This window comes from Xyrauchen texanus, chromosome 15 (genome assembly GCF_025860055.1).
Source record: "Xyrauchen texanus isolate HMW12.3.18 chromosome 15, RBS_HiC_50CHRs, whole genome shotgun sequence".
NCBI classification, from domain to species: domain Eukaryota; kingdom Metazoa; phylum Chordata; class Actinopteri; order Cypriniformes; family Catostomidae; genus Xyrauchen; species Xyrauchen texanus.
In genome coordinates this window covers 32,128,297-32,141,877 of record NC_068290.1, presented here as the reverse complement: position 1 = coordinate 32,141,877, position 13,581 = coordinate 32,128,297, and the positions used below count along the sequence as shown (strand labels likewise).

Genomic DNA, 13,581 nt, shown 5'->3' with positions numbered 1-13,581 from the left:
ATTATATTTCATTCAGCTGCTGTCTTGCTGTTTTGAGCACAAACGCATCCTGGATGCCTACTTTGGCCCATCTGCTCTATTTTTAATAGTTGGTGCATTTAAACATGCACTAGATGGATGTCTTTGACCGGACTGATGCATTCCCGGCAATGTGCACCTCAGTGCAAATTATACTGTGCGTGAGTCATGTAGATGTGTCTTCAGCTTATATTTTTGTGGATTGTATGATTTTTTGGCTCATATTGGCATGGATTACTTGTGACATTCATTATACAATTCAAGTTTTGCAAAGGAACTAATGAATAATGGGGCAGTTAAAAACCTTATTGGACCACAGTTTGTCATGACCCCTTTAAGTTTTAAATTAGTCTGCTCTTTGTCGCTGCAAAACAGCAATGTGTGCACCTGTGTATAAATATGGTGTCACAGTGCCCTGGAAAGCGTGTGAGTATGTGTTTGTGTGCTGCCTGACCAGGGCTTGTATTTTTAGGTGTAAATCCTAGAGCACTACTAACTGAATCCTGCTGTCCTTACAGTCTCCTTAACCACTAAATACTATGTTCCCCTCTGAACACAAGCTTTATTAAATACAGACAGAAACAGAGTTTATGGAATGTAACACTGACACTCTTTCTGTTTTTATGCTCTAATTACTAATTTTGCATTAATGTGCAATTTGATCAAAAGACAAAAATGACCACTTTTCTTAGACAGTTTTGAAATTACTTTAAACCAACTAGTCCCAAGGACTTTTCTATTGGATGAAGTCAGTTCCTCTCAAGTTCACACAGGTTTCCTAGCAGAATAACCAAAGGTGTAGTTCATCACATTTACTACATACCCAGTGTTTGACAACCAGTGTCAAAATACTTTGTCTTAATTTGGCACACTTCTTTTTGTAAAATGTGTGGCTTGAAAAGTGTTTTTGTGCAGTATTTCTTTAAAATAAATGACACTTGGAAGGATATTTTGTTATATAAATGGCAAGAATTTCATACATTTTTAAGTGTAGCATAAGTGTCAAAATACTTTTGTATACCAATTTACAATATGTGTGCCAGCCATGTTTACTTAAAAACAAAAATGTACAACATGTTCTAGATAAACTTTTTATGAGGCAGTTCACAAACTCCCAGAGTAATCAAACCTAAGGACTAACAGCTTGGCCTTAACCCTGAAACAGCGAAGGTCATCTGTGCACAATCTCAGTCTACAGTTGGACACTGTCAAGAAACAAAGTCTCATAGTGGGCAAAAGTCCAGACAAAGTAAAGAATGGCAATACTCACTCATGGTGCTGAAGTCACAGGCCCGGTGTCCTCATTTTCCAACTTACATTTTCCACTCCTTCAGTATCATACACACATTGAGAGAATGAGTGATCATGGGAAGAAGTGAGGGAGAGTGAAAAGACATGGGAGGAGTGAGCGAGCAAACGCGGACACAGCCCAGCCATGTCTGGCATGCCGATGACACCAGTCACATGGCCCCTCACTAAACATAGACTGAATTGCTCTCAGGCCAGCCGGCTTCAGTGCTTATTGTTCCTGTCCTCCTGACGCTGGATCAGTTTTGTCTTTTCATAAACACACATCGGAGACCGAGAGTGGTTTGGAAATTGTGGAATGGAGATCAGTGATTTTGAGCAAATGGGGGAGTGTGTTGGGCAGGAAGTTAGACAGTCTCGGGAGAATTGGTTCAGAGATAAATCTAGTAGTTTAACAGCTGCTCAGGGTACTTGTGTGTATGAGAGAGAGAGAAGAAACCCAACTGTCCTATCAACGATACATGTATGTATACAACAAACATATGACATTTTAATAGTAATAATGTACATTTAACATATGGGTAAATGCAGTATAACATATGGACTCTATATGAATATAGAAGTGAAAGGTGCTCTAACTATTCACCATTTATTTTACGTTTTTCGCCATTTTTAAATATGTTTTGTTTCAAGGCATTTCAACATTTTGATTATTGTTGTTAATATTACAATCATAACTGAAAGTAGAATATCTCTTCCTTTCCACTCTAGTGGCAGAAGTCAAATAGAGAATGTCAAGGTGGTTTAATGTCACTGGCTGCCACTTAAGTTTGACATGAGCTGGATTTCAGAACAGGGTGAAACTTTCTGCTACAAGCTTTTACACAACACATGATCAGACAGCTGAAGATGAACACACACACACACACACACACACACACACACACACACACACACACACACACACACACACACACGCACGCACGCACACGCGCACGCACACACACACGCACACACACGCACGCACACACACACGCACACACACACACACACGCACACACACACGCACACACACACACCTGTTAAACATATTATTCTTCCATTTCTTCTGAGACCAAAATTCTGTAACTCATCCAAGAGCTTTCAAGCAACTGTACATACACCATACTCAGCAGACGGCACAGACCTTCAGACTTTTCTGACTCCATTTATTTGAGGTTTTCAAGAGTCAGCATTATCGAGAGTGTAATGTGGGAAATGCAAACAGGTATCTCAACACATGGACAGATAAGTTCTGTAACAAGATGCATGGGAATCTTTAGCAAAAAGCCAATCAGATTTTTGAGACAGTCGACAGCTTCTGAAATGAAGTGTGATATTTTGAGATCATCTCACTATAGGTCAAGCTCAGTACTATCAAACTACCTCTACTTTTTGAGATGGTTTGATTCTGCAGTGTCCTCACTGCCAATATCTTAATAAGTCAATCATTTTTGTTTGAATAGTGCTTTTCACAATACACATCATTGCAAAGCAGTGACCGATCTAAAAATGAGTGATGTGTTGCATTGATGATAAAACACAAACATAGATCAGCTCCTGATAGGGATAGTAATTCAATACTGGCATTAAATATTGAAACACAGAACTAATGTTTCAATATTTTGAATATATTCAAATAGTTCCAATAATTTTAACATGGAATTTAACACTTGGAACTGTTGCATAAGATGCAGGTTAATTCTGGCATCTCAAGTTAAAAAGGCCAAAGCCCAAAAATACTGAAAAATAAAATAAAAATGTGCTTGGAGTTTTACAGTCGGCAACAGTAAAAGGTGTTGGGGTGTACAACAATAAAGTGGCTGTTAAGTTGAGTTGTCTGGCCTTACGTCATGGCAAACTCAGCCCTGCCAAACCATGCAACAGTGTTACATTACCATGGCAAAGGCACACAAACACTGCCTCTGTTTTGGGCATTCTGAGATAATCTTTCCTGTGAGTCACAAGCCATCTGTCTTTGGTAACAGCTTCAACAAAAACTACAACAAGGCTGACTACCAATTTATCACACTCACACAAAAAATACACAAACACAGAAACACTACTGCTAATTTGCCTCTTAATGAAGGTGGTGGAGTGGGGTGGTGGTGGCGTAGTGGCTAAAGCACAGGGCTGTTAATCAGAAGGTTGCAGGTTTGAACCCCATGGCCACCATTGTGCCCTTGAGCAAGGCACTTAACTCCAGGTTGCTCTGGGGGGATTGTCCTTGTAATAATTGCACTGTAAGTCGCTTTGAAAAGTGTCTACCAAATGCATAAATGTAATGCGTTTAATTCCAATTAATAAATTCAAAGCCTACTGTAATTGAACAAGTAAACATACTAAAACATGAAAATGTGGTATGGGCTAACTGGTGTCTAAAATGTAAAGTCATGCCTTACTAGCAACAGTTATGATGGTGTTACTAGCCACGTATACACTGTCTGACAGATTTATTTGATGTTGCCAAATATCATAGTTGTGCATGTGACACACAGCGCATATGACCGAACTTATAATTTTAAACAGTGTGGCTTCATTTTTAACAGAGGAAATCTTGGAAGAATATCTGTTATACACAGGGCTCAACATTAACACCCACCCACCCACTCGCCAAAATGCGTATGGATTACGGCAGTCACTCATATTAGCCACTTTGGCGGGTGATGTTTTCAGGGTTTTTCCTGCAATGAAAATTCTGTGAATATCAGAGACTGGATAGCCAGAGCTATCCGGATTAATGTGGACGTAGCATTAGACATCATTTTTATTATAACTGTGAAAGTTGCAGTTACAATTTCTAATTGTTCAGGCTGTTTTTTCATAACAAATAAAAATACTATAGATTATTTTTTAGAAAGACTATCTACTATTTTTTAGAAAGACTATCTACATTGATCTAACTGCAGTAATTAAGAACCATCCATGTCCTTACCTGTGGTAATGGCCATATTATTATGAATGGCACTGTTAGACAATGAAAGAAGAATGGTAAACTTTCATAAGGGCAAGTTCTGTACAAATTTGAATGAAGGGGCATAAAGTCTGGGCTTCCATGAACTATGAAAAAATTATTGACAAAGATTTCCTCCTGTCCTATCCTACTTCTGTATTTAACTGGTCATGTTTGCTTTCAGATATTCCAAGAAATGACTGAAATCTTAAAGCCTGTGTGCTGCTTAACTCCTATCACTCTCATTCAAATAAACAATGTCCAAACACATGGAAGCAATTACAGTCTCCAGTTAACCTTTATTACTTTTTGTGGGATGGGGAACTTTGGCTAGTGAAAATGATAAGTGGCTAAGGACTTTGTAACAGAACTAGCCACAGTGGATGGAGCATGAGGCAAAAAGTTAATGTTAAGCCCTGGCACAACAGAATCAAATTAAATTTAAATAAGTCAACCCAGCAAATGATGTGGAACCAGTTAATGTTTACATTTGGGTAATATAATTTTCCTGATGGATGAAGACACAAAAATAAATTACAAGCCTGTCCTTCAGACAAATCTGACTGCTGTATCTTAAAAGCTTATTAATCAAAATGAGCAAACATACTGTAGGCTACAGTGTTGACAGTGGTTTGTGAATTTCTGAAAAAATTTGGGAAAGTGAGACATAACGGCCACCACTGACCCTAGACTTCCACGAGATGGCAGCGTGCCTTGATAATGCGGCCAGCGAGCTTCTAGAAAAGTAGGTTACATGACCTAAAGCTTTTCATATGCTAATGAACAGCCAGTGGTATTACCAAACACTTATATCTAATCACATATGAAAGCAAAACATGGAAAACACAATGTGTGAGGGGGTGGGGTGATGATCTCACACATTGACTGTCTGCTGTGTCCTTCAGTGAAGGAAGATCAGGTTACAAAACTTGAACCACACCAAACTTCCACTGAATGGGAATCATTTGCAGTGTATGCAATGAAAATAGAAGCTTCTGACAAGGTTTAAAGGAGATCCCATATTAATGTATCAACAACAAGTACCACTAATACTTTTGCTCATGGGGTTAGGGGTCTGTTCAAATTCCCAATTCTAAGTATTAAACTTTGGCATATAATTCGTCCCACATTATTTATGCTATGGACCTCAACTCATTTGTATTGTTGAGAAGAGGTAGACTTAAGTGATGGACTTAAGAGTTTTACCTGAGGGACGATACAATCTGATAGACTTACGTTAAAGGAGGGACCCAAGCCATATTGAGCACCTTTGACTTAGGCCAACTTGGACCAACCATACCACAGCAACCACATAGCAATGTGCTAACAATCCCTCAGAACACCCAAGCAACCAAATCGCAATATCCCGTCAATCACCCACAATACCATAGTATGTGATGAATGGTGAGGAGTTTGACATGGGTCAGAACAACCCAAATGTTTTTTACAAAATGCAAAAATCTAGTTAGGATTTACAGTAGTAAATAAAACAACTGTAGTAGAATGGCATTTTGGTGAAAACTCTGGTTAAATGTTAAATTTCTGTAAGTGGATGCTTAGTAAAATTCTCAGTGCTTTATTAAGTGTAACTCGTTGAGAGCAGGAGGAAATTGTGGCCCAGTATTTCCACTAGGTTTGCAACGGTATGAGATTTTCACGGTATGATAACCGTCTCAGAAAATATCACGGTTTCACGGTATTACACAATTACCATTATTAATGAAAACAGAAGGGTTATTTTATTTATTTATTTATTTTTGAGCAAACACTTTATTATAATTTAAACTTGAAACCATTTATTTTATTGAAGTATGTGTAAAAAAAGTCTCCCTTTTGAAAATAAAATAAATTGAAAAAATAAGAAAGCAAACAGAATTATAATAAACAGAATTATAAACATGATAAAAATATAATGTAACTATAACATGTTATATAACTAAAGCATGTTAGTTTACATGTTATCATAGCATGTTAAATTACTAAATGAAAAATAACATCAGCTGTGTGAGCTTTTGAAGTAATGTCCCATGATTATTAACAGTTAATACATACTGCTCCTTTCTGTATCTTTATCTCAGTGCTTCTCAACTGATTTTGCTTCAGGACAGAATTTACATTTGACATCAAGTGTCGACCTGCCATAGATTAATCATGACCTGTATTTAATGTATCCTGGGTTGCATTTCCTGTTATGTTGCATAGTTTTGTTCATGGTTTTCCAGTACAAGGACGTGCATCAAGTGACATTATTTTTGTTGTTGATGTCAAAATCTACAGGAAGTTGTCTCTCCCCCTTTTAAAAATTGAAGAGCATATTTACTTATATGAGCCCATTATTATCCCGTTTGTTAACTAATATTACATATTTATACACTTATTACACAGAAGGAAAGGCTCCTCTTTACCATGGTTAGGTCAGTGTAGCTAGTCTTAAATAATAGTAATAATAAATGTATTTATGAAAAATAAATATTAGCTGAAACACATCTTGAAACTTTAACTACAACTGCCACTGTTGATATAAAATGAGGTCTAATAGATTCTACCTTTTAGATTATCTCAAATAAAACTATAACAGTTTGTCAAAATATAACAGTTACTTTTACTCATATAAAATCCTGAAACAAATTTATAAAGGTGATGGTGTGTAATTATTAATATTATTTTGGCACATAGCACAGTTTAATAACCGTACATTTTCAAACCGTGATATACCATGAAACCGGTATAGCACTGCAACGCTAGACATGTGTAGTTCATTATATTAACTGTGTATATGTTCCACTAACATTTGACAGACAGAAGTGTCCAAATAATGTTTTTATATGAAAAAAATGCATTTTATATATTGTTTTATCATTCCAAACCTACTGTAACAAGCTTTTGTGAAATGTTTTTCTTGGTGTGTTGCTCTTATTTCTTTAAAATATAAACCACATTGTATTATTTTGGTAAATAATACAAAGACATTCACATCTAAATGTACGTTTTGGGGCCACTTGGGTCCAGCATACAGCTACACTGAAATACATCACTTTACTAGAAAATCAGTGTCCTTGAGAATATTTTTACATGAGAGAACTTTGGCCAAATAAATTTTTTAGTAGATGTACAAATAAGACTGTTAGATAACTCATTGCAAAACACTGACAAAAATGTCCGTTATACGTTTTCGGTTAAAACGTAACTGATCAGAGGTCTCTTTCCCACCCTTCCTTTGTCTCTGGGGACATCTTAAGCGGAGGAAGAGACCAAAAACTTTTTCAGTCTGTATTCTCATCACAAACAGACACACATAAACATAATAGGATTATACAACTACAGGCCAAAGAGACAAGCAGAGAAAATCCATCAGAGCCTTGTTGTCAAGCATTCACACAATGTGTTTCCAGGGCGCAACAGGAAAAACTGCAACAATTTATCTCCAATGAATGAAGAATCTGGATATGCAGATCCATTCAAATTCAATGCTATCCTACTGTCCACAGATCAGAGCTGGATCCACAGACACACGCACACACTACTGGTAAACTCACAAGATCGACAGATGGATTGAGATGCTTTTACCTGATTAAAATGCACATTTGTATAATGAAAATGATGAAGTACATGCCATTTATCGCTACACATGACAATCTATTTGAACTGTAGAGTAAGTTTGATCAGGCCAAATTAGATTAGACCACCTGTTGTAAGGACTGTCCTTTCAAAAACATATCTCATTTTTTTTTTTATCAATCCAGAGATTAGACAAAGAGAAGCAAATCTAACATGATAATTTGAAGTTGCTGCATGATTGGGGGGCGTGGGTAGCTCAGCGAGTATTGATGCCGACTACCACCCCTGGAGTCGCAAGTTCGAATCCAAGGCGTGCCGAGTGACTCCAGTCAGGTAGAGAGGGAGGGTAGAGTCACATGGGTTAACATCCCCGTGGTCACTATAATGTGGTTCGCTCTCGGTGGGATGTGTGGCGAGTTGTGAGTGGATGCCGCGAAGAATAGCGTGAAGCCTCCACATGCGCCATGTCTCCGCTGTAGCCAACAAGCCACTCGCTTGCCGTCTCAGACGCAGCTGAGGCAACTGAGATTCGTCCTCTGCTACCCGGAAGGAGGAGAGTTACTACGCCACCACAAGGACCTTGAGGGCATTGGGAATTGGGCATTCCAAATTGGGACAAAAATAAAAACATAAAAAAAAGAATATCACTGATATCACTGAAACACTGCAGGTGTCCTGATAAATCATGTATCTCTGTGACAGCCCTACCGCAATCAACAATAAAGATTTTTTCCTGATACATTTTATTTTTACCAATGATATTTATAAATGAGACTTGAGATAAGAGATTAATTGATGTTAAGCTTTACTCTTTACTACAATGTTTTTAATATGTAATAATAATGAAATTTTTATAAGGTTGTCAATTTAACACATTAATTCAGTGTGATTAATTATATACACAAAAAAAGTACAAATAAAGTATTAAAACTTTAACGCAATTAAACAAGCCCCTGACTGCATGTATATTCTGTAAAAAGGTAATTAATAATGGTAATAATTTTGCTACCAAAGTAGGGCTGGGCAATATGGCAACACATTTCTCATTTCAGCCTACTGTCGATTTTCAATATATATTATCCTGATTATTATGCATTAGCACTTAAATGGCTCAAAAGTGATTTTTTTCTATAATTTTACCCAAACAGCCATTGTGGCCAAGCAGATTCAATATTTTAAAGGTGAATTCAGTCACTTTTTGCTTGAGTCATCTAATACTTGCAGTGACACTTAGTGGCGTGAATGCAGCATGATTCAAAATGACCACCACCTTCTTTAATGTTAGATCTACTTTATATTTATATACTTCATCACAATCTACCCATGTGATCGTCGGTTGTGGGGTGGGTTGCCAACTTTCTACCAGCCAAATATGGGACATTCCAGCTTTAAATATGGGAGTTTTTTCAGTGCTTCCACGTGAGCCGCTGCGCAACAGTTACAGATGTCCACCTAGAGCTTGTTTACATAGGAAAACAATTGAAAAACAGCACGGACGGATGCGTTCTGTGTGGATGGCCCCTTATACGCACAAAATGAATACCGCTTTAATACAACCACTAGGAAGAACCAAAAGAACTAAGCTGCATGTAGAAAGACAATATTTCTTCCCCATAATTAAGCTTAAGCCTTTTATGTTTTTAAAGCTCAATGAACCGGCTGTCCATGTACTGTAAAACAGGGCTCATCAGTTTGTAGACAGTATATAATGTGTTAAGATAGTCTATCACACAAACATTATTTGACAAATATAATTTGGCCTTCCAGGGCCAGTGTGACAGTGCAAGTCTTAGTACTGTTTTAAGTAACTGTAAAAGCGGCCCCCCACACAGTGCAGATTTTACGCTTAAGGAAGGCCTGTTGGCACGACTCTGTCCACTGGACCGGATCGGGAGCCTCCTTTTAAGTAAGGTCAGTCAGCGGGCTGGTGACATCAGAATAACTAGGCACAAACCTTCGGTAGTAGCCAGCCAGCCCCAAAAACTGCTTTACCCCCTTTTTGGTCTTGGGTGCCGGGCAGGCTGTGATCGCTGCTGTTTTGTCAACCTGTGGACGCACCTGCCCGTGACCCAAGTGGCTATAGTCCAGGAGGCTGGCGGCGGGAAGTTGTTGTGCCGCCAGCTGCGCCTCCCAGGAAAGTAGGGGCAATAGGCGGGCCGCCTACTGCTCGCGAGGCTACCTCCATACCTCCGCCGTTTTCTCGAACAGGTCGAGGAAGGCCTCCGGATCATCGCTTGGCCCCATTTTCGCAAGGGCAAGCGGTGGGGTGGGAACCGAGGAGGACGCAGCACCAGCCCCCTCTCCGGCGATCAGGCTCCGCAGCGCTTGCCGGTCCTCGGCTTGTGCCTGGAGCAAGGCTTGGAAGCTTTGTTCTTGCTCCCGGCGAACCGCCAAGAGGGCATGGTGTTGTGTCTGCTGGATGCTGGTGAGGGCGTTGATGACTTCGGCCAGCGGTGAAGGCTCTATAGCGGCGCTCTCCTCCAAACCCGGGTTCTCGGCACCACTGTAAACTGGTCTGATTAGAGCGATGGAGGAGTCAGGAGACAACGAGGCAGGTTCAAGTTTAGACCTTTTTATTGCTCGTGCTTTCTCACACACAGAATTGACGTGACCGTCGATCACAATTACACCTCCCACAAAGATATATATGTGTATATAAATTTATAGAGCACGATCGAGACGCACTCTCCCGTCTGTCGTGCTGTCTGGCAATTCTCTCTCTCACTCTCGACATTTGGCATCCCTTAAATGTCTCTCTCCGTATCACTATAACAAGACACATGTGTTAGAGGTAATTACAAACCAGGTGACAAGCCTTACCGCTCTCTCTCTCCCGCAGACCGACACATGACCACGCCCCCCATGCCACAGTAACCATGCATAATATTGGATTATTCGCAACAGTAAGGGCATCGTAATGTGCTCAAATAGCCCCGCACCCTGGTGCACGCACACACACACAACATTGACCCTGCGTTCCCAACAGAATAACTGATAGCTTCGGAGGACACTTCAAAGGGAGAACAACCATAATAGTGATACTGTAAGATGGTTTTAAACAGAATTTTCAATAAATAAAGTGAGCTCCGAATGACTATTATCTTTGAGCACCACACATTTTGGCCCTCCAAAGCCACAGTGGTTAATAATGATGAAGTCTTTGAAGAGAATGGGGCAGCATAGGGATGAACACATCTTAATGGTTTCTTTAAGGAATCACGTCATGACACGTCAAGTGTCTACTAATTTAATGATGACAGGCAGCAGCAGAAATGAAGCGCATCCATCCTTCAGGCTCAGAGGAAAGAATAACTGCGAAAATAAAGCATATGATCTCCGTCGGACTGGGTGTGTGTGTGTGTGTGTGCATGACCTAAAAATTTGTTATGCTATAATAATTTTTTAATCCTGTTACACATTTAAATGCTTAACTAACAATGACACTTTTATCAATTGAGTAGCTAGGCCTGTTGATCAATCAAAACATAAGGCTTAATAATTAGTTAGAATATTATATAATTATATAATTATACTATATTATATAAATAGTGGAATAGTTTGCACTATACAGTCTTTACTCGCTGAGCTACCCAGGGCCCCTACCAAACAGGAAAAAAAAAAAATACATTCACTGGTTCAAAAACGTAATTATAGATAAGAAATAAATGTGCAATGTGTTGAACATAAAAGTGCACAAACTGAAAGAAGATTCAAAATGTATTCCGAACATTATTTATATTTGTGGTGTACAGGGAGGTTTGGTTCAAAATTAATCATAATTAATTATTGAGCCAATATAAATAAAGGATAATGCAGGATAACTGTCACAAACAGAAGGTAAGTAGACTGCTGATTATATGTTATAGATTTGCATATCATCATTGGAACATTTACTGAACGAAAACCTGAAATATATATTAAATCTGTCATCTATACAGGCAGATGAGTCTGATCTTTAAACCAAGCAGGATCACAGAATTAATAACGTAATGGTTTGTAACACGTCAAGGACAAATAGTGATTGGGAGTAAAGGGGCAGTAGGACTACAGTACAGAGGTGATAATCTGACGTGGTGTGAGCTGTCTCTTTAATATTGTGGTAAAGCAAACAATCTTGCGATTGACTGACAAGGATAATGTGGTCGACTGGTAGATCGCGATCAAATGGTTAGGCACCGCTGACCTAGAGCATCCTAGCAACCACATAGCAATACTCTAACAACCACTTAGATCACCTTAGCAGCCGGTCTGTCTGTCATCACTGTACTCCAAGGGCTAGAGCTGAACACATTTACACCGGAACAAAAAGACGGAATTCCAGCCTGACAAAATCACACAGCAGCTTTTTTTAATAAACTGGGTGGAAAACTTCTGAATCTGATTGTTAGTCGGTCAGATATTTCCCAAATTTATGACCAAGGGGAAAAAAAGTGTTTGTGCTTACATTATGATCTAAGAAGAGTGTCCATTTCCCAAATACATGTAAATGATCGAACGTCATGGACTAGCTTCTTTACAACTGTCAGAAAAAAGGCTAACAATCTGAGCTGCTGACCCAAGATCAGTAAAAATGTGTCACATAACAAAAATAAAAATCAAGATCACAGTCACAGATTCCAGGCCGGGAGCTATAGGACCATGAAGTTAATGACAGCACAGGTCTGGCATCAGTGTTTGCTCATGATTGGTGCAGTCCAGAAGACAAACTTTATGACTCAGAAGTGGTCTAGTTTCATAAATAATGGAGCCCAAAAAGCTCTTTGTGAGTAGTCCTCATACTTCATGTTACTCATGCTTAAAAATAGAAGGGAGTAACTGAAGGAGTCTTTCAGAAAGGCTTATTAGAAGCAAATTTTACACTTCTCATCCAAAACATTTTACAAACACCTAAAACAATTCTTGGGCAAATATTGCCCCTTTATGGAAAAAGATATCTTCTGACACTGCCATCAGTCATTGAAAACCCATTATCTGACTGTTGACAATAAAAAAACATATAAAACTAGCAATAGCACAATCAGGTGAAGAATCTTGGAAACACATTAAGGTGATCAGAATACAAGTCAAGATAAAATCATTATATTGATCTGATCACCATGATATCCCAAAGCATCAGCCCTTTACAGTGTGACAGTCCTGGACCTTTTGGAATTTTTTGCACTCTTACCTGTGATGGTTCCTGCATCTCTGCAAATCTTGGAGTCATCATTGACGCTGACCTCGCTTACATACTGCTCCTCCTGCTGATGTGGAGCAGTGGTGGGTGGGGATGGGAGGTTTTGAGGGGAGATAGGGGTGGGCAGGACTGAGGCTGTGGCAGTGGGGGGCGATACCGTGGTGTCCAGCTTGACTGCTTTTCACAGGTCAACCCCAAGAGCCATAGAGCAGCGCCCAGAGAGAGCAGTCCAACAGGGATTAGTCAGCGAATCAAGAGCATCTCTGATAGTAACAGACCTAGGGTGCAAGACAGCAGGGTCAGATATGATAGGCAAACAGGAGGAGAACTATATCTAAGAATATAAATTTGACCAATATTGAACAGATATTATATATATATTTACATTTTACAATTCACCTTCAAGTATCTATGATATTCTATTCCCAAGATATAGCTAGGTCAGATCACAGATGTCAAAAATACATATTTTAAATAGTCATCTCGATCCATAACTTCGTCTTCCCTCTGTGGAGCACACCTTTTAAATGGAGCTTTCGCAGTTCCATTTGTCAAATGCTCCATCGGCTCTATCCCTAGTGTATAAGCC

General features: G+C 39.1%; 1 protein-coding gene across 3 annotated transcripts in view; it reads right to left on the bottom strand.

Annotated features, from left to right (window-relative positions):
- Positions 1-13,173, bottom strand: part of trak1a (trafficking protein, kinesin binding 1a) — a 54,929-nt gene extending 41,756 nt beyond the window's left edge. For 2 of the 3 annotated variants that reach the window (XM_052143330.1, XM_052143334.1), the window contains exon 1: positions 1,289-1,415. In XM_052143330.1, coding sequence (XP_051999290.1) covers positions 1,289-1,292 — 4 coding nt within the window. In that variant the 5' untranslated portion in view covers positions 1,293-1,415. Of the gene's footprint in view, positions 1-1,288; positions 1,416-12,983 lie in introns of those variants that run through there. The other variant, XM_052143333.1, reaches the window with a different exon arrangement.
- Positions 13,174-13,581: the final 408 nt, after the last annotated feature.